The sequence below is a fragment of the Salvia splendens genome, chromosome 9, assembly GCF_004379255.2.
Source record: "Salvia splendens isolate huo1 chromosome 9, SspV2, whole genome shotgun sequence".
NCBI classification, from domain to species: domain Eukaryota; kingdom Viridiplantae; phylum Streptophyta; class Magnoliopsida; order Lamiales; family Lamiaceae; genus Salvia; species Salvia splendens.
This window is the reverse complement of record NC_056040.1, coordinates 5,147,947-5,169,241: the sequence shown is the minus strand read 5'-3', so window position 1 is coordinate 5,169,241 and position 21,295 is coordinate 5,147,947. Positions and strand designations below refer to the sequence as shown.

The following is a 21,295-nucleotide window of genomic DNA, read 5'->3' as shown; positions in this document are numbered from 1 at the left end:
GTATTCAAGATTTTAAACCTTGAATTGTATAAATCAGTCGCGTGGTTAGAGTTTGACTCAGCTCTCCTAACGAAGAACAAAGCGGTTTTGGTAATTAGTGACCCAAATCCATAATCTGTGGACAATGAACCTCTTATGGAGGAGGAGTCCACAGTACCACTCACTGAAGTGGAGAATCAAGATGATACTCCAAGTGAGGTGGAGCAGCCTTTCTGGAATACTTATCCAGTCTTTACACCTGATGAGACACCCCATGAGGGAAATGAGAATGATAATGTGCCCCAAAATGTGGATAATACTGATGTGCATGCTAGTCCTTTAAGGAATAACTCTCTTGTTTAGAACATTTTACATAGCCCTTCTGGTGTCCAAAATGATATTGCTAATACTAACTTGAGTGACTATGTGCTGTCTAGGGATAGAACTAGAAGGCAGAATGTGCAAAAACCTTCTAGATTTGTTGTCTTGATTGCTCTTATAAATTTAGCTTTCAATGTGTTTGAATCTGATGGGGATGAACCCCAGTCCTATAAGCAAGCCATAAAATTTAAGTTATGGAATCAGTGGCATAAAGCCATGTTGGAGGAGATGCATTCTCTTGAAATAAATCTTACCTGGATACTTGTGCATTTGCCTCCTGGTGCATCTGTGGTTGATTGCAGGTGGTTATACAAACTGAAAAATGAGGTGGAGGGCCTTAGGTACAACGCCAAATTGGTTGCAAAAGGCTTTACTCAACAAGAGGGTGTAGATTACACTGAAATATTTGCTCCTGTTGTTAAATTCACTAATTTGAGATTGATGTTTGCTCTGTGTGCTCATTTTAATTGGGAGTTAAAACAGATGGATGTTAAAACTGTTTTCTTGCATGGTGATTTAGATAAACCTATCTATATGAAACAGTCTGAAGGCTTTGTTGATCCTAAGTTTTCCAATCATGTGTGCTTGCTAAAAAAGGCTCTGTATGGTTTGAAACAGTCTCCTAGGTAGTGGAATATCAAGTTTAATATATGTATGCATAAGTTGGGCTTTGTAAGAAGCACTTTTGATGCATGCTTGTATGTTAAGAACCTTGAGTCTCCTATGCCTATGTTCTTGTTGCTGTATGTTGATGACATGCTTATCATGGGTCCATGTTTGAAAACCATAAAGTCTGTGCAGTCTGCATTAAGTGAGAATTTTGACATGAAAGACTTAGGTGATACTCAGAAAATCTTAGGGATAAATATTTTCAGAGATAGAAAGTATTCTACCCTTGTGCTGCATCAAGAATCCTATGTGGGCAAAATTCTTAAGAAATTTAACATGTCTGATGCAAAATCTGCTTCAGTGCATTTGGCTTCCCATTTTGTGTTGAATAAAGACCAGTGCCCTCAAACTAAATCTGATATTGATGCTATGAAGAAAGTTCCTTATGCAAATGCAATTGGTTCTGTGATGTATTTGATGGTGAGTACTAGGCTTGACATTGCCTATGCAGTATCATGCCTTAGTAGATATATGTCTAATCCTGGACCTGTGCATTGGGAAGCTTTGAAATGGCTTATGAGATATCTGAAACATACTTATAAGTATGGTCTGTGTTATTCTAAGTGTGATGAAGGTGTTACCCTAACTGATTTTATGGATTCTAACTATGCAAATGACAGGGATAAGAGGAAGTCAACAACCTCATATGTGTTTACTGTTTGCAAATCTTCTACTAGTTGGAAGTCTCAATTACAGCATATAGTGGCCTTGTCCACTACTGAGTCAGAGTACATTGCTATCACAAAAGCAATGAAAGAGGCAGTTTGGTTAAAGGGAGTTCTCTCTGAACTTAAATTTGTGAAGTCATCTCCCACTGTGTTTTCTGATTCTCGGTCTGCTATTCAGTTATGTAAAAACCTTGTTTTCCATGATAGAACTAAACACATTGATGTAAGGTTTCATTACATTAGGGACATTGTAGAAAAAAGGTGAAGTGTTTCTTCAAAAAGTGCATACAGATAAAAACCCTGCTGATATGGGTACTAAAACCTTACCTGTTGAAAAACTTCTTTTCTGCATTAAGTTTCTGCACTTTGATCTAGGATAGGTGCATGTCCCGAGGAAAAGACCTCAGTCATCTAACCTGCAGTGGTAAGACTGGTAGGTGGCTTGAGGCAGTAAGCCCTCCTAGACTAATGGGCTTAACCCTCTAGTGTCTGGAGGCAACCTGGTGGTTCCCAAAATGTCGGTGAACTTTTGTTCTTTGGGGCTGAGGGGGCTACGTTATAGGCTGTGATGATTTCTTACACCTTAGCCTATATTGCAAGTTGGTTTCCCAGAATAAAGTCCAAGGTGGAGTATGTCGAATATTTGGTGATGGACTTTCATTTGGGCTGTCTATTTCTTTAGCCCAGGTGATGTTAATTTGGGCTTGGCCCAAAACTAAACCCTAACACTCCAGATGCAGCCACGTGTACTCCCACCCGGATCAAGGCTCTCAGCCGTTGGATAGAGGTGTGTGCTAGTTATGTGAGAAGGTTGGTGTTCCTTTTCTTTTCACTTTTTCATTCTCTCACTCTCTCGACTTCTCTCTCTCAGAAGCTTTCTCTCTCTCTCTCTCTCTCTCTCTGCTTTCTTCTCCGACGATTCTCCGACAGTGTCTTTGTGATCTCTCACGGTTAAGAGTGTAGTTGATCTTGCTACAGTGCTAGAGAAGGCAACCACTTAGGTTGCTGGTGTGTTGGTGAAAACTAGGGTTTTGTGTGTGAGAGATTCTGTGTGAGTTTGTTCTCGGAGGTTTTAGATCTGGTGTTGAGGAGTCTGTTGGTGCTGGAATCAGGAGTGTGAGGTCAATCACTGATAGATTCAGTCGTGCTCCCTTGGATCGGTTTTCTGGAGAATAGACTTGTTCTATCGGCGGGTGGCTGAGCCGAAGTCTTGTTCTATTCGGTGTTTTCTGCTTAGTCTTGATTTACTTCTGTAACTGTTTAAGATCCGAGAGGATCTATCTTTTGTGTTACTAACTCGTTCATTAAGTGTGCAGGCAGAGGAGTTGCAAGAGATTAAGAGGATCTTAATCTTGTTGTAATAGCTAGATTGTAATTTTGTATTCAAGATTGTAAACCTTGAATTGTATAAATCAGTCGCTTGGTTTGAGTTTGACTGAGCTCTCCTAACGAAGAACAAAGAGGTCTTGTTAATTAGTGAATCCGACCCTAGTCTGATCACTACATATCTGACCTGATCCTGATTTGACTCTAGCACAAATTTGATCTGAATGCATTCCATGATGTAAACTTATATATAGCTCATTCATAAAGTAACACTGTTACATATAAATAACTAATCCCTCTGACCATTGACCTGAGAAATAAGCTAATTGAGGATGATATTCATTTTAATGCATAATAGATAAAGTAATAGAGAAGGAGTATGATAGATGGTGAAACTCATAAATGATAAAAGTAAAAGAAAATGAGAAAATATTTTCATTTAATATGGAAGTCATAAAAATTTGTTAATAATTTAAAATTAATATTTCAGATAAAAATGAGTCAATTCCACTATAACAAACTAAACTTAAGTACAAACAATTACACTATAACAAAAAATTTAAGACACAAAAAGAAGATTTAAAAAATATGCCTAAATTTCGGACACAGAAAATTGCTCTTAAATTGAGGACACATTTTTCAATTACGTCTTAATATTTTACATTAATGGAGTAGTTTCATTTGCGTCATTATATTTTTAAAGCGTTAATAATGTTTTTAAAACATAAATTAATACCTTAAATTAAAAAAAATGTTCTTAATCATTATTTTTTGTACTGGAACCAAAAAATCCGGTTCAACAATTAGATATGTGCATTCAGTGAAGCCAATGCCCCCTCAAGTTCAAATAAGAAAATCTAGAAGACTCAAATGATTAGATTAAAGTGATAATTAGTTGAAAACTGTGTTACTATATTTTAGCCAAATTGAAGAGGGTGTTATTTTGGAACACGTTTTGATTGGTGAAGGAGTTATTTCAATATAATATCAGCGAACACGTTTTGGATTGGTGAAGTAATTATTTCCATAGGAATATAATGTCCGCGTAGTTCTCTTATTTATTCTTAAAAGTCATTTTTTAGATAGATACGTGTTTTAATATAAATAATAAAATAACAAATTAAAAAAGTAATTAAATTATTTTTTAAAAATAGAAATATAATTTTTATAAATAAATATGGAGTATTATTTTTATATGAGAGGAGTAGGAGTATTATTTTTGCCCTTGGTCTATTTGAGTCATATTGTAGAGATTCAACTTTTTAGAAATATTAATAACATTCGAATGAAATATCAAGAGGTAATTTAAAATATGTAATGAAATCACATGAGTTAAATGAAAGATACTATGACATCACTTGAGTTAATTCTTGATCGATTTAACTGAATTCATGCAACATTCTCGAATGTGGGCAGCCGATAACACAGGAATTTTATGCTTGTTATCCTTTTCTTTTCTATCCAAAATTTACACGTTTACAATTATATTAGTAAATTATTATTTCACTTATTTATTCAAAAGTCATTTACTCTATACAGACACGTGGCAAGTAGGATAGAAGACGTATGTATAAAATACTTATATTGACACTTGGCAAGAAAATAAAATAAAGAGTAGAACTAGCAAATTCTAATCATGCTTGTACCATTAAATTCCAATTAAAACTCTAACCCATCCGTCCACCCCAATTAAAGTTCTAATTAGTCCAATTAATTTTCTAATTATTAGTTATTACTCCTAGAAAGGGCAGCAGATCGTTCACACCCAATTTTTGTCGCAAGGAATATATGAGTGTGACCATATGCTAACTATGGTTTAAAATACTAATAAATAATCAAAACATTGTTAATTTTGAAGTCCAAGATGCATTATGTTAACAAATTTCTTAACATGTTACTATTGAGAATATATAAACAACACTTTCTGAATGGACAAGTCAATGATATAATTAACTCGAGGATTACCTTTAATTAATTGCGAAATTGCACCGCGTCTATACATTTTAGGATAAGACACTATTTTAAAATAGTAAGTACAGTGTTTTTTTTAATAAATTAACTCCTATAAGTACAGTGTTTTTTTTTATAAATTAACTCCTATATGAAGGAGGAAATTACAACTGATGTTAAGAGGGCTCGAATTCGGCACCTCATACAATAATGTCTAAGCTCCTTGCCGCTAGGACAAATACTCTGAATAAATAGTAAGTACAGTGTAAGAATAAACCCTCTTCAGTTTTCCAATGTATTGCGTTTTCTCGAAAGTTCTTAATTGGCGATGTGATTACTTAAAAGTCAATGACTATAGACACTTTAGCAATGGATTTTAGTTATATTTTAGCAGCAAAAATTAAATTATATGGCCACTCCTAAATCCTAATCCTATATACAAGAAATTAAATGAGGAAAAAAGAATTTCAAAGAGTTGCCACAGTTTTCTTCCTTTGAAATTACCATATCAGTAAAATTAAATGCCACCATTGCCATAACTCATATAACCACCAATGTTTAAAAGTTGCATAATAAATTGACAGCAAATGGCTCATATTACACGTACTCGTGTTTTCGAAACATGATAAATGTTACCTTTATGATAGTGCATTTTTAACAATTTATTTAAAATCAATAATTATTATTTTTAGTCAAATCCATTAACACATGTGAATGCTCATAATTCTTGGAAGGCGAAATTTTGTAAGATGCTACTAGAATTAATTTTTGTGTGAATAGATATAGTTTAGAAAATAATATTGAAGTGATTTAATACAGCAAGTGTTCTTAGGTCAAGTGGCTGGGAGACCAACATTTATCTCTCTCAACAAGAAACCGAATTTTTGTTTTTTATTATTAATATTCTTTAAATTCACAACCCAATTGCACATTTGTCCATAGTTGGAGCCTGGAGGCTCAAAACTATTTACCCATAAATGAGAAGAACACGTAATTAAATTACCAATACAATTTCTGTCCCTTTTTCCTTCGTTTAGTACAATTATTTTTCCATCTTTTTTTCTTTATTGTTCAAATTGATTCTGCTTAATTTCTAGCATATAATCCATCCTTTTTTAAAGTGCATTACATATACTTTTGAATACTTCATATATGTGTGCCACCATTTATTGGCAACATTAATAGTTTACACATTATAATGTGCAAAGATATATAGTACTAACATGCTAATGTAAATGAATGACATGTAACAACAAGGTTTTTTAGATCTAGTATAATGCAAAATTTAATGTTCGTCGCTATGTCTTTACAACCAAAAATAATTGCAAATTTAACTATTAAATTGACATATATCCGTCGGACTAATTAGTTGATGTAAATAGGTTCAAAATCATACTATTTGGATGCCTTAGGTAATTAGCAGTTCAGTTAAGCTGTGGAATCATAGTTCAATTTGTTTTATCATTACCTAATTTCCTTCATAATTTTTGACGTGCAGATAACCAAACCATGTTAATCATACGCAACATCTATATAAATTGTAATTTTTCATTTTTTTCCCAAACATCTCATAATTATCAAAATCGAAACCAATATAACAAAATCAAGTAAGTATATGATATTGATAACAAAACGAAATTGTTATGAATAAAATAATGTTATTGTATTTTAAATATTAATTAAACAGCATCATGTATATTTTTATATACTACTCCATGTATATGCATGCGTCTACCTTTCTTTGTGAGGTCCATGATGCAAACTTAATTACTCTAATAAGCCATAAATTAGTACTCCATCTTCCTCAAGTTTTATAAGAATCTAGTTTCATTTTTCACTTTGCACAAAATTCTAACTATTTGAATAAAAAAAAGGTTTAATTTCTTGTAGTATGAGTTGGCTTAACTGTGCGGTTGTGTAGTTAATGACATGGGCTGTCCATACAATAAGTAATCTCCATGTGTCCGTATAATGATAAAATTAATTCTCATTAATACCTTAAATAAACTCATTTGCAATTAATGGTCACATTTTCTAAGTCAAGAATTATTGGTAGAGACTTTCATCACATTTACTTTCCAAGTAAATGGTAATGCCGCCCTACGAGTAACCCTAAGTGAGTGAAATTGTTTATATTTTATAGTAGTAGTAATATTTTTAGGGCAACACATGATTGCATAATCAAATCGACAATATAGTAGTAGTATTTGTTACATGTAACATAACCATGAATTTAAAATAATGTGTCCCTTTTGGGACTCGATTTATAAAATCTTTTCATATAGTAGAAAAGAGACGATACTTTATTATTGCTTTATGAATTGAAGTAAAGGTGTGAAAAGCTTTAAGTAAAGTCAGAGTTTGTGTGAACCTAGCTTTTTTATATACACTGCCGCCTAATTAATTCGGATATCGACATGCGTAACACAGCCTCCCTCCAACATATATTATTCTTCCAACTTATTCATGTATAAACACACCAAAGCCTACTTATAGATTAATAGTCTTTTCTATAGGTGAACTACACATATGAAATTCGCATGTTTGCAGTCTTACAGATTAAGTAAAATAATCATGTGAAGCCTTTGGGCTTTGAGTTGATGTATTTACATTTGAGATAGTTTTGTACACTTTTTTGGTTGGACTAATTCAAATGCATCTCAACCTATGAACAACATTTTCATACATATCCACATTTTAAATTAATCACATACTATCAAGTATCCATGCAAAGTTATAGTACATTTTTTTTGTGCATATATGCATGCATTTTTTATTGTTTACATTACTTTTGTGAGTATATATTGCTGTTTAATATTCTACTATTTTATCTTATTTCTACTACGCTTCATAATTTTTTAATAATAACAAAAATTATAAATACTTAAATGTTAGATTTGGTAGGGGGTATGTTTTAATTTAACTAATTATGCATATAGCACTCTTAAAATTTTGCTTTGCCAACGAATACAATATCCACTTAGGGTAATTATTCAAATTATTTTAACCATTAATAATTTAATAATGATTCTAAAGGGTAACAAGTTTAAATTTTACTATTATAGGATAATTGAAAAAAATAAAAAGATGATTTTATATGCGATTTCAGAAGCTATTAGATTGACCAAAAGTCAACTAAATAACAATTGTTCCTATTTTTTAATAGATTACAAAACAATTTGGTAATTGAATTTTATAGAGACCAAATTAATTCTAGCTAGTCCATTAAAATGTTATGGAAAATATTGCAATAACGTACATAGAGTTAACAGTTGGAAGTAGTTTTCTTGGGGATTCAAATTGGCTAGATGTAGTCTCAATAAATGGTGAATATATTAATTGAATAAGGTTGTGACCACATAAACAGGTGTAGTGTAGAAAGAATGGCAGCCAGTTATTTTGATAAATTGGGTATAGACTTCTGCTTTCTTCACCAATTAATGAAATGTTAAATGCTCAGCTGCTCCTTATCTGGCTTCTTGCTTATCTCTTACCCCAATTATCAAATTCACACTATGCATCTTTTCATTAATCTTAAATACGAACAACCACTAGTATTTAGTGCAAAGTGAAATGTAGTTTATTACCAAAAATTAAGATTTAGTTTAAAGGATTCCCTGGTTGTAAATTCATATGCTCCAATTAAATTCAATTTTTTAATGCATATATTGGTGACAAAATACAGATCATTTTCAAAATTTAATTCAATTTAAGATTCTGTCAAAATCGAAATTGAAATGGCAGCCGAATTTGACACTAAAATATTTGGATGCTAATGTGGAATTATATTGCAAGATGGGTGAATTAGAAGACTGGTGATGTTCAAAAGTCAATGAAAATACACCACATTCAAATATGAAATGAATCCTCAAAACTGGGGCTTGGGCATATAGCTTATAAACCTGAATTTTCATTCACTTTTTAAAAACTTGAATTTGGTAGAAAATGGAACTTCCTTTCGTGATTGTAAATTTAGTGATGTAAAGGTGAATTAGGTGTGGTATGTGTAGGAAATTAATAATTCCAGCTTATTTCGGGGCGAGGAGGTAACAAAATGGAAGTTATTAATTGTGGGCCAAAATGAAAATTTATTGGATTTTTTTTGCTTATAAATAGAGAAATGATGGGATTTGAACGTTAGCACATTCTTAAGCACGCGTGTGCATTTCCGACATCGTTGCAAAAGAAGAGCATCGGATTCTCGCATTCTGCATGAGCATGCTGACACAATCAACAAAAGCACGTGAATAGTGTATTTATTGATCAAGGGTAGATTATACTAGTTTTGAAGCAACTAGTGATCAAGAGTTATGAACACTTCAGTGTTGCTAAATATTGACAAGATATAATGATTAGTATTTGGTATTTTATCTTATCTTATTTTTTGAGTTCATGGCCACAATTTTGTAAATTGGAAAATATACAAAAATTCATATCTTATCTTTTGAGTTCGCATGCATAATTTTGCAAATGTGAAGTAATACTTCACTCGTCCAAAAAAAATTAAAAATGGAAAATTACTTCCAATTTATTAATAGTAATAACTTTTTATCTTCTTCTCTCGTAGCTTATCCTCATTTTCTTTTTCTCTCTCCTACTTACCCACTTTATCTATTTCTCTTTCATATTTTACCAATTTTGCATTCACTTTTGTCGTCCATCAATAAGACTATTTTTTATGGATAAAGAGAGTATCTAAAATTGATCATGGAGTACTATATTTTACCTATGTATATATCCAGGAGGTGGCAACAGGGCGAGGGCCTGATTGGGGTTTGGTAAATTCTAATTTTATGTCTAATTTCAATCAGTCTATCTTATTTGGACGTTTCATTTCATTTCAGTACGTTCCAACTTTAAAAAATAGTATAAATCTAAATCAAGTCGTACCCGATATTTGCCCCCGACCTGCTGCAGCAATCCTCTATTTATAGTTATGCATTAATATATACTCCCTCTGTCCGCGAATAGGAGTCCCATTTTTCCATTTTAGTCCGTCCACGAATAAGAGTCGCGGTTCACTTTTACCATAAATGGTAATAGGATCTCACCTTCGACTAACTCATTCCACTCACATTTCATTTAAAATTAATATATATAAGTGGGGGCTCTATTCCACTAACTTTTTTCCACCCACTTTTCTTGATATTTCTTAAAATACGTGCAGCTCATAAATGAGACTCCTATTGACGGAGGGAATATATGGATGTTGGTTGCACCAATGAGATGAGATCATCAGTGTATTGTTCCATCAAAAACAGACATACACATACATATTCACGGTCTCAACTCTCAACCTACTTACCTCAAAGATAACCGTTTCTCTCCACATTTATTGCCACCTCATATGTGGATGGCTCACAAATTTATGCAATAAAATAGTAGAAAAATCTACGCACAGTACATTATCTTGGTTAAATTAATTGAGTTGTTGCATGCAATGTTTTTTCATCTGCAGGTGCATAACAATCAGAAATTAAAATAATACTTCTAATCATACTAAGTATTTCATATATATATATATATATATATATAAATGAAAATCTTTGATTTACTTAATTTGATTTCATCCATATCCATGTTAACCTAAAAAAACCCATTATTTTTAAAAAAAATAAAAAGTGAGGCACATTCGAAAATAAAAAGATTCGGTGCTAAAATAACGAAGTCTAATATTTTGAGCTCACTAAAAATAATGTTGATCATTTAATGATGGCGTCATTTATAGTTGGTGGTAGTACTTTGGTTAGATGATGTAGCGAAACAAGTTGAAAGTTGAATATATATCGAAATGTGCAATATATCTTTAAGTGTAACCACATAAGGGTCAAGAATCAAAGAGGTCAAGTGTGGCTATTATATTTATTAATTGGATAGGTATGTCAACCATCAACTTCCAACCACTTATAACGTGAGTTAGTATAGTGATGATATTATTTGTCCTACATTGACAATTTATATGATCACGATTAAATTATTTTCCTAAAAAAGTTAAGTACTAATTAGGTTCCATTAATTATCTATTACTATTGTTGTAGAAGTCTTCTTTATAAAATTGTTAATTATTTTAATTACTTTTGTTTGTCAAGGGATTAAAAAAAAGGTTTTCTTGTGTGGTGTTAATAACTTAATATCGTTGTTAACATTACACATTAATTTATTTTAGATCATCATTCTAAAGAATTATCCGGAGACTTTGTTTTCTTCTTTCTCCTCATCTTTCTTTCCTACTATAGGTATATTAAATTAATAAAACTTCGCTACATTTCTTATATGTTTTCTAGGCTTCAATCTTATTAGTGATACTAATTATTTTTATTTATTTATTTATTTTTATCATGTCACTTTATTTAATCTTAGCTGCATGCCTATTGAATACATGTGCGGTTAATTGATTATACCACGATTTTGAATGTCTTATTATTTTACTTAAATATATTAATTGCGTGCGTTAAATAAGTTAAATTGTTTTTAAATTATTAAATTAATTAATTTTGCACACCTATTTCCCGGCTTAGGTCCTGTCCTATTCTCATAGAAGTATGTCTTTCTCACGTGTCCCATTTTTCACTGTTTCAAAATTATTTTTTTTCTAAATAAAATGTTATCGACAAGAAATCATAATAAAATGATTCTATCCACACCATTAATCATGTATTCAAAGTATTGACTATAATTAGTATATTGAGGTCCTAAGGTGGTACTGAGTTCAATAAATCAAATAATAATAAGTTACTACTAAATATCCAAAAGAATTTTAGTAAAATGTTATGTTGATAAGTTTAATAAAAATATAAACGTTAATTTAAGTTTATTTATTATAAAAATTATGAAACAATTTAAATCAATTCATTATCTACTAAGTAAATTAAATTAATTATTGATCTAAACAAATAAGTATTAATAAAAACTTACTGAATTATAATAAAGTAAATAAATAATCGGACAATATAACCCCAAATATTGTCATTCATGCCCTTTATTCATATAATATAACCCATCGAGCAAGAAACAATTGTGAAAATAACAAAACAACCTTTACTTTTATAAAAAAACAATTTGCCAAAAAAAAGTAAGAACATCAGTACATCACACATAACCCAAAATCAAGAAGATCCCAGCAAACTCAGCGATGATGAAAAAAGTTACATCACACATAACCCAAAATCAAGAAGATCCCAGCAAACTCAGCGATGATGAAAAAAGTGACGCAGCAGTGAGGTGAGGCCAAGGGCAAAGGTGTCTCAGATCTAGGGAGGAAGGGAGACGAGAGGAAGAACCAGTTTCAGAAATTAGGCAGCGGTGCACGACAGAGGTGGAAGAGAAGAGGAGCGATGGGACAAATTTAATCACAGGGGTAGAGGCAAAGATGAAATGTGTGAAAGTAATACTGTCAAGACAGGCCATGACTAATGAGACGCAGGCAGGCCTAGCGACAGAACAGAACTATCCTACCAACCAAACGGCTGACTATTCGCCAAGAGAGATCAAGTTGGGATGTAGAAGGGGCCGGTGGTTGGACTATTCGCCAAGAGAGATTAGGTTAGGGTGTAGAGTCTGCATACCGAGAGATGGGCTCAACAACGAAGTGGACCTTTTATTGTAAGACTCCAAACCTTTGAAAACTCTGCTTTCATCTAATAAACCAACAACAGACACTCATACGATCCAAACACATCTTCAGCTTGACCACAATTGAAATGAAGGAAGCACTCAGATTCTAATATAATTCCATGATGGTAATGGTATCCAACTGTATTTGAAAAGCTGGAAAAGAATAAATGAAGCATTCATAGAGAGGCACCAATGCTAGAAACGGTGAAAACCAAGTCGAAGCCCAGTACCAAACGCCTAAACAGAAACTAACAGCAGTTCAAGAAAATACCACAACTTTAAGAATGTATCTACCTTGTGTATCCAAAAGTTAACTGTCTATGGTAGCCACTTTGATCAATATATAAAAGTTAATCCACGCGGCAACGACAACTTTCTTTAAACAAGGTAAACCCATGAGATCTTCAATTGCAATGGCCTTCATCATTCAAATTCATGCATATGATCCAGCAGGTAGTTCGCTGCCAGCTCTTCATTCTTGTTGCATGCAAAGAAGACTTCCAGCACCAAGGCTCGATCAAAACCCATTGATTCAAGCTGCACATCAAGACAGAATACTTAGGGTACCGAATTTAAGAACTAAAGCAAATGTCTTTCATCTTCAAAACTAAGCCCCTTCGTGAAAAGCTTAATACAAACCAGAACTGTTTCAAGACTAAAAAATGGAAGTAGAAATCCCCAAACAAAAGTGGTGCTTGCAAAAACAAGACATATTCCAACATAAAAATATTTGAGTTATAGGTTCTACCATTCTATGAGTACTCTCATATGCATGCTATGGATGTTCAATGTCTTTCTTACTGCTACTTGTATGCAGATTACTTTTGTAGTCTTACAAGTGTACGTTTACTAGGAGTCTAGCATTAACCAAAGCAAGAATAGCATATCCGACATTATGATTATTTACCAACAAAAGTTGCACCAGCATTTCTATTCTCATAACACTCTATCCCAAGTCACAAAATGGGGATTTGCTGCCCCACATACAAAAGCCACCTCATTAATGTTTCTATTGCCTCTATTTATATTACCATTCATTCGTTGTCAGATGCCATTACAACTGCATAGATATTCTGCAAACACTTCTAATTCTTAAGCTATAAACTAAATGTCAAAGTTCTGGCTTTTCTACTCCTAATAGCAGGAGAAGATTCTTGACGGTGCATATTTGTCTGATTATTCGCGATCTACATGATGGTTTCTCAAGTCTAACTGAATTTATAACATAGTCTACAAGCACACAATAGAACAGACTAATCAATGGTTTATACATTTTTCCTGGGCAGGATACTCAACAGACGAACGAGGTCCAACAATCATTCAAGAGAAAGTCGGTTCTTGCCAGGAAATATAGGATAAACAGTATGCAATGGGACTAATGAATCAGCTAGACGAGATTTTATTACACTGGAAAGAAGGAAAATCTTACACGTTCAATTGCTTCCCGCTCTTCACGAGTAACAGTCACAGCCTGTGGCGTTGCTTCAGCGAGTTGCCCAAGTATATTTCTGAAAACATTAATGTAGGCAATACTTGAGAACTAAGGACTTCATACCATAAAATCCATGGATAATTGTTTCAAATGCTTCCGCAAATGCAACCACAAAACCAGATATTACATTTAAACACAACTAAGACAAATATATCAACAAAGACCAATTTCTTACCCCTCGCCTTCAACAGGTTCATTTATTAGGCGTAGGAAGTCAGCCTGGTGTTCTTGGATCAACCTTACAAGCTGTGGATTCTGCTTTCCAAGTTCTTGGAGCATAGGCTGCAAATAGGAACAGGACACTATTTTAGGATATGTACTTAGCTACTAATGCCTGCATAAGAAGCCTAAACTGACAACTACAAGTACCTGCAAAATTTGAGGATTTGCTTGCACCATGGCTCGTAAGGCTTGAAACTGAAGATGTTAATAAAGCAATACTATTAGATAAAAAAGAAGATACAAGAGGGATGGAACACAATTAAATATCTAAAGATCTGGCTTCGAACCAGTAAAAGCCATGTTCAGAAACGGACCTGCTGACTATTACGAAGAAAATCTAATGTGCCAGCACCTGCTGCATTAGAACCCATATTTGGAAGACCCTGAATCATGGAAAAACAAACAATCAACATCTTTTTTTTGTTTATGTCAAATTAATAATTCTTCTGCAGAATTAGCTGGTTTCTCAGAAAAATTCATACCTGAGGAAATAGATCCAACGGATTAGCATTGGGCCCACTGGGAGGTACAGCTGGTTGCGTAGCCTGGGATGAAGGGTTTACAGGCTGCACACCTGCAGGAGGTTGTGCCACGGGAGGAATTTCCGCTTGCTCTGGAATACCCTGAGATGAAATTCTTTTCCAAGGTTATAAGAAAACATGATATATAAATAATCATACAGTAAAATATACTTCTCAGTCTTGCAGACAAGTCATACTCCTGACATTAGATGAATAGGAAGCACAAAACATGAAACATTTAATCACTGGCAATACTCATAATTCTCAAAGAAGACTCACAGAATAGAGGTATTCAACAGCTCTTTCAGGATTATTATATGCAGCCCTTAGGGCACGAACAACCGTATCTCTATCCCAGCTTCCTCCACCCATGTCAAAAATTTCTTGAACAGTGGACTCCAGATTAGTTCCAGCAACAAGATTTGATGCTGCTAGACCATACACATCTGCTGAGCTGTTTGAGTGAAACCAAAGAAATTGATTAGAAATCATGCTATGAAGAACAGCAGTTGAAAACTATAATTAGATTGATGAAGAAAACATATGAAACTAACGGAGCAGGGGCAGGAGAAGGAACTGGAACAGGAGAAGATTCAGGAGCTGATTGCACGCTGCAATTTAAAGCAAAAATGAAATAATTTTAAGTCCTGACATTTAGACCATCAAGGAAGAAGACTTTTATCCGAACAGTTTGAAACTAGAGCAGTAAGATGAACTCACGGGGCAACAGTTGGTGCAGGAGAAGGAGCTGCTGTTACAGGTAACGTTGGCTGAGATGTATTACTCGCAGGTTGTGGCTAAGAGGCGATCATGTAAACCAGCCAATAATTAGAAATGACATTATAAGTGGTATGAGTTTTTATAAATTTATATATGTATGTATGCATATCCTAGTACAATGATATATTGTATCGACACAATAACCACTATATATGCTTTTCGCTAATTGAAAATGGTAAGTAAGCTGGATTACATTGTTTGATGGTGGAGCAGATGATGTTCCTCCAGTTGATGAAGCCTTGGTCTACAAAATATGCAAGATACAGATGTAATCAAGCGCATGCATATAATTGTGTATTTGCATGTGAGCCCTCCATAGAACATGACAAACAAAAAGTAGTAAAATGGACTGCAGAGGTAGCTAAACTATATATCAAGCAAAAATTACCTTGGACAACATAATCACAACAAAACTATTTTCTGCAACTTTGTTCTCCTCTAGAGTTGTCTCATCCTTGAGCACTTTCCCTTGATGGATAAGCATCTGTTGGGCAGCAGGGTAGACACCAGACCCCTGGACTTCTTCAATACTCTTTTTCACATCTGCCACCTAATAACCAATTCAATAGGAGATTAAACAAAAACCACCATCAAAAATTAGAAAAGGAACATGGAGACTTCCTAATATTAAAGCACAGTAGTTCCTCAGATAACTTATGAAGAAGCAAAAATTATCATGCCCACTGCATGCATGTATACAATGCAGTAAATAACGAGAAACCACAGTCGTCTAAAGTGAAACAACAATTTTTAGAAAAAGGTATTAAGTACAAAAAGACTTCTTTGGGGTAAAGGAGATGGATTACATGCCAGAATGCTTATTGTATTCACAACCATTTGTGCTATGAATACCATAACTTAAAGAAAGTATTAATGCCACACATTCATTGAAAGCATACCATCAGAAGCAACACTGTAGCAATCTTTAAAAGTTCCTAAAAAAAGTATCCATTGTTTAGTTGAGCAAAGTGTGAGAACTATTTACAATGATCAAAACTGCATGACAATCAGACGCTAGAAAACTGAGTTTCTTCCAAAAGGACTAACAGAAAAACATAAGTGCTACAGAGAAAAAAAGCAACAACAGTCGGTTTCCTATGAATCATGACTTCAAGTGTACTAATTAGTTATAAGATCCTTACATTCGAAAGGCACAAGAATTGCTTCTCTGGAAACAGCCATAGTTCTACTGACATTACTAAATACTAGTGCTAAAAATATGTGTGGATGCTGAAATTCAACATTATACTACCAACAACTAATACTAACTAGGCCAATTCTAGGGAACAGGGACAAGAACTCAATTTTAACTACGCACGGCATCATAACAAATTGAAACACGTATAAAAATATGAGGAACGTATATCCCAAGCAAAGGCAAGACCAGCAAACAAGATCTAATAAAATTCGAAAACCCTAATTACAGTCCAATCCACTGCAGCAGAGAGCAATTCACATAATAAACAGACAAACAAAAAATTATACTCATAAATTCGCGTATATTCATAAGAGAAATTAACGGCGACAGAACTCATACAGTGTCCTCGGGTTTCACTTCGACGGGGAAGTGCGAGCCTTTCAGAGTCTTCACGAAAATCTTCATCTCGGGTACTGTTAGTCGTTGGCTCTCTGAGGCGGCGTCTCCGATCTCCGGTGGGCCACGAAGAGGTGCGTGCGGATGATTGCAGAGAGAGAAGAGAGGGGAGACACAAATCGGAGTAGAAACGGCAGCTTTAAAGTCAGTCGAAGTTTTATATAGGTGGTGGGTGGCAATGATTTAGTGACAGCGGGGTCACTGACCATCTGGTGACAGCCAATCAGAGACGAACACGTATTGATGATGCTGTGCGGTGCGCCTGAGGTTCTTTATGTTGGGATAAAATTAGAAATGGCAAAGTGCATCCGAAGTTTGGAGGGTTCTAGATTTGGGTGATTTTTTAGTGTGGTGCTTATAATATGTTTATTATATTTGTAAAATAAAATAAAATAAAATAAAATAAAATAAAATAAAATAAAATAAAATAAAATAAAATAAAATACTTCTCCTAACTCCTTGTTTATTGCGTACTCTCTCCGTCACACATTACTTGATGCGTTTCTTTTTTACACGAAATTTAAGAAAGTTGTGTTTGTGAGTTAAATAAAGTAAGAAAAAGAAGAGAGAGTAAAGTAAAAAAGAATAAAACATGTGAGATTAGATGTTTTTTAGCAAAGAAAATGGAACGACTCAAATAACTTGAGACAATTCAAAATTAAATACGACTCAAGTAACTTGGGACATAGCGTATACAAATAAAAAGTATCTAAAGAATTATATGTACAAATAATTAAGATATTGTTTGTTACGCATATCTTAATGTATATGAAAGTAAAAAAAATATTTAAAGAAATATATTTATATTGTTAAAATTATCGATTAAGATATTGTTTGTTACGCATGTATATAACATTTAAAAATATATATAAAAAATCTATTTATATTGTTAAAATTAGAATCTCTTAATTACTTTCTTTCATTATCTTTAGTCATTTTCTTTAGAGGGAATAGTTTGATATATTATTGTTCATCTCCGAAAAATTCTAATTTCTGATCAAAGACTCGTGTTAGATACTTACGATACTAGTAACATTTTTGCGAAATGTGTGTGGCCGATGAGGCCCAAGGTTCTATACTTCTATTATTGCATATGTATATATGTTATCGAAATATGGACGATAATTTTCAATTAATATTTTTTAAGATTTAATATCCTTGTCTTTTTATCTTTAATAGTACTAGTATATAGTTTTGGGAAGAAGATTGTCGATGGGGCTGGTTTTATTATGCATGCTTGTGGACTGTGGTGTTCAGTGGCGGATCCAAACCCTGAAAATGGCGGGGCAAAATTTAATATTTAAATATTTAATATTTAAATATTTAATATTATTTTTAATATTATTTTTAATAATAAAATAAATAATTTTATATTAATATTTAAGTAGCACTAGCTAGTAAATATTTAGATTTAAAAAATATTTAAAATGTTTATTTTGTTACATGGAGAATAATTAAGATGCATGGATCACAAATTATAAATACTTTAGGACAAAAAGACATTAACACTACGTTAAAAATGATTTTAACTAAAGAATAAATATAACAATATAATACAAATTAGTGAAAGTTTAGATTTCATAAATTATTTAAAGGAATTAGTTTGGTAATAAGAAGAAATATGAATTGATAAAATTAAAAAGTAACAAATGGAAAAAATATGTTCTTGTTAAGGGTTGAACCCTAGATCTCTTAGTTAAAACCAACAACCAAACCATTAGACTACTCATTTTATAAAACATTAATTGAAAAAAAAATATATTTCTACACTCCACGGAGGGAGCGGATATGCTATTTTCGGCTCGATTGGGGAAGTTTAGGCTCTCCGAACGGCCGGGAGGGGGCGACTGCCCCCTCACCCCCGAGATCCGCCAGTTATTTTCATAAAAACAAAAGTTATTTTTAATAATGTGAAGTGTCATTTTATAGAACAAGCGATAACTTTTATTTGTAAAAAATTATAATCACTGTCTCATATGACACAACTATTTTCATTTATAACAATAATTTATTTTTAACTGTAAAAGCACTCATTCCTAAACAATAATTATTTCATACTAACTTTTAATTGGAGCTCATGGCTAAGAAAAACTTACAAAGAACTCCTACCTTGAGGTGTGAGAGAGTGTGGCTGTGTGTGTAAAATGCGTGTGATTAGGAAACCAACTCGTTGGTGGCTCAAACAAAGCTGACCATTTGGCGACCTTTGAAACAAAGCAATTTAAAGCTAATGTTAGTGTAGGCCCAATAGTAAGAATAGTCTCGAAAATCATCTCATGTTGTCACAATTGCCATGAAATTCACAATGTAAAGGAGAGAAGTTGAAGATGGACTAATTCATACCAGCAACGATTCTACAAACTATATATAACTACTAAACATATTAAACTATTTTAAAGGCCACACCACATGTAGAAATTGAGCAGAATGGGGAAGAGGTTGAATGCTGTGCTGGGAAGAAGAAGAAGTTAAGGATGGTGGCGAATCTCTAGAATCGCCATTCTCAGAAACCTTCACGGCGTGAAATACAGCCAAGCAAGATCCGATGTGGTTCAGCTGCTGCACCAATAACCTCATCACATGCTCAAGATTTTATCGAGTTGAGTGTGTGTGTGTTTTTTAATTTCTATTTATGGGTTGAGCAAGTGATCAAAGAGCAAAAGTCATTGGATGTGGGAGAATCCAAGTGTATATAAGAAAGGGAGAGATCCTCTGCTGTGGGAGAAATCACAGTTGTGCGATATACGACAACGTTTTGCTAAAATAAAGCAACCATTGTTCATTCTTTCAGCTTTTGCTTTTATTTTTATCATGATTTCAGTATTTATCTCATGAATAGTGTCTAAATTTTTGTTCTTTCAACAGCTTAAATTTTTTTATCAAAGCGGTAAAGCTATTTTGCATACTAGTATTACATCATTTTTCTTGTTTTTATCGTGAACTTTCCTCTTGGTTCATGTCTCTTAAACTTAATTATCTCATAATTTTAATTGATGAAGAGATCGTATGAAACTAAGGGAGCAGGGGCAGGAGAAGGAGAAGGGACTGGAAGAGGAGAAGATAGATTCAGGTGGTGATTGCACCCTGCAATTTAAAGCAAAAAGCAAATAGGAAATAATTCTGAGTCCTGTCATTAACACATTCAAGGAAATACTTTCACAGTTGGTGCATTAAGCCAATCATTGCAATTGCATACCATTTTATAATATTAACTCCATGTTTTAGGAAAATCTATATTAATTGAAATATTATATATTCTTGTAGTAATTTTTTAAAATTTCACTTAGTATTTTTCATGGAAAATCTGATTATTTTATTGACAGTATATATTGAATTAATAACTTTTTATTTGTCAAAGATCAATTAAACAATTAAATTGTAAAAAAAAGTAATTTTAAACAGATTTATGTGGGTTAAAAAGAGCTATGTATCTTATGTGAAAAAAATACTAGAAATTTGAGATCCATTTACAATATTATAGTGTTGTAACCTTTCATAAAAATAACCCCATAAAAATAAGTTGGCTAGTGCATATTATTATTCGGTAAGCTAGAATTCAATCAATTATTAATAAGATAATCTTGACAGTGTATGAGTTTTATTGCAAAATTAGCAAAATAATTGAAATAAAAAAATGGAAGTAACCTTAACAGAGAGAGAGAAACTTGCTCCGTCCGCCATTAAACGTCACACTTTGAATGTCACTGTCACACTTATCATCTCAAGCCGATGAAGGGCATTTCAGACATCTTAGAAGATTGTTTTAAATTAGGTACACATTGATTCATTTCAATTTATACTGTTAGTTTGTTACTTTTTCATATGAAGAGAGAATGGGAAAATGGAGAAGAAGAGATAATGAAAAAATGGGAAAGAAGGGAGAAAAAAAGACAAAAGAAAGAAGAAAGGAGAAAGGAGAATTAGAGATAGTATAAAGCAAATATTTTAATGAAGAAGAGAAAATAAATATACAGAAATGTCATTCATGGGCTTGAGGGTATTTTTATCCAAAAAAAAGTTCGAAACAATGAAAAAGTAACTCAAACGATATTACTTCTAAATTAATGGACCTCGGAAGATATTTTCAAATGATACTGAC

General features: G+C 33.0%; 1 protein-coding gene across 1 annotated transcript; it reads right to left on the bottom strand.

Moving 5' to 3' along the window:
• Positions 1-12,707: 12,707 nt before the first annotated feature.
• Positions 12,708-17,329, bottom strand: LOC121748922 (ubiquitin receptor RAD23c-like). Its single transcript, XM_042143501.1, has 12 exons — positions 17,140-17,329; positions 15,991-16,152; positions 15,796-15,846; positions 15,543-15,619; positions 15,377-15,433; positions 15,102-15,276; positions 14,784-14,924; positions 14,616-14,684; positions 14,449-14,496; positions 14,255-14,361; positions 14,017-14,095; positions 12,708-13,124 (listed from the first exon to the last, which is right to left on the bottom strand). Exons 1-12 carry the CDS (start codon positions 17,203-17,205, stop codon positions 13,011-13,013), a joined length of 1,146 nt encoding a protein of 381 aa, XP_041999435.1. The 5' UTR covers positions 17,206-17,329; the 3' UTR covers positions 12,708-13,010.
• Between the last annotated feature and the right edge of the window lie 3,966 nt (positions 17,330-21,295).

Bases quoted from the DNA above. Each gene is read 5' to 3' on its own strand.
- LOC121748922 (XM_042143501.1), bottom strand. From the start codon at position 17,205: ATGAAGATTTTCGTGAAGACTCTGAAAGGCTCGCACTTCCCCGTCGAA. The intron at 15,277-15,376 runs GTTAGTTTCATA...TCACTCAAACAG, and splicing joins CCTTCTCCTGCCCCTGCTCC to CTCAGCAGATGTGTATGGTC. The intron at 13,125-14,016 runs GTAAGATTTTCC...CTTGATGTGCAG, and splicing joins AGCGGGAAGCAATTGAACGT to CTTGAATCAATGGGTTTTGA.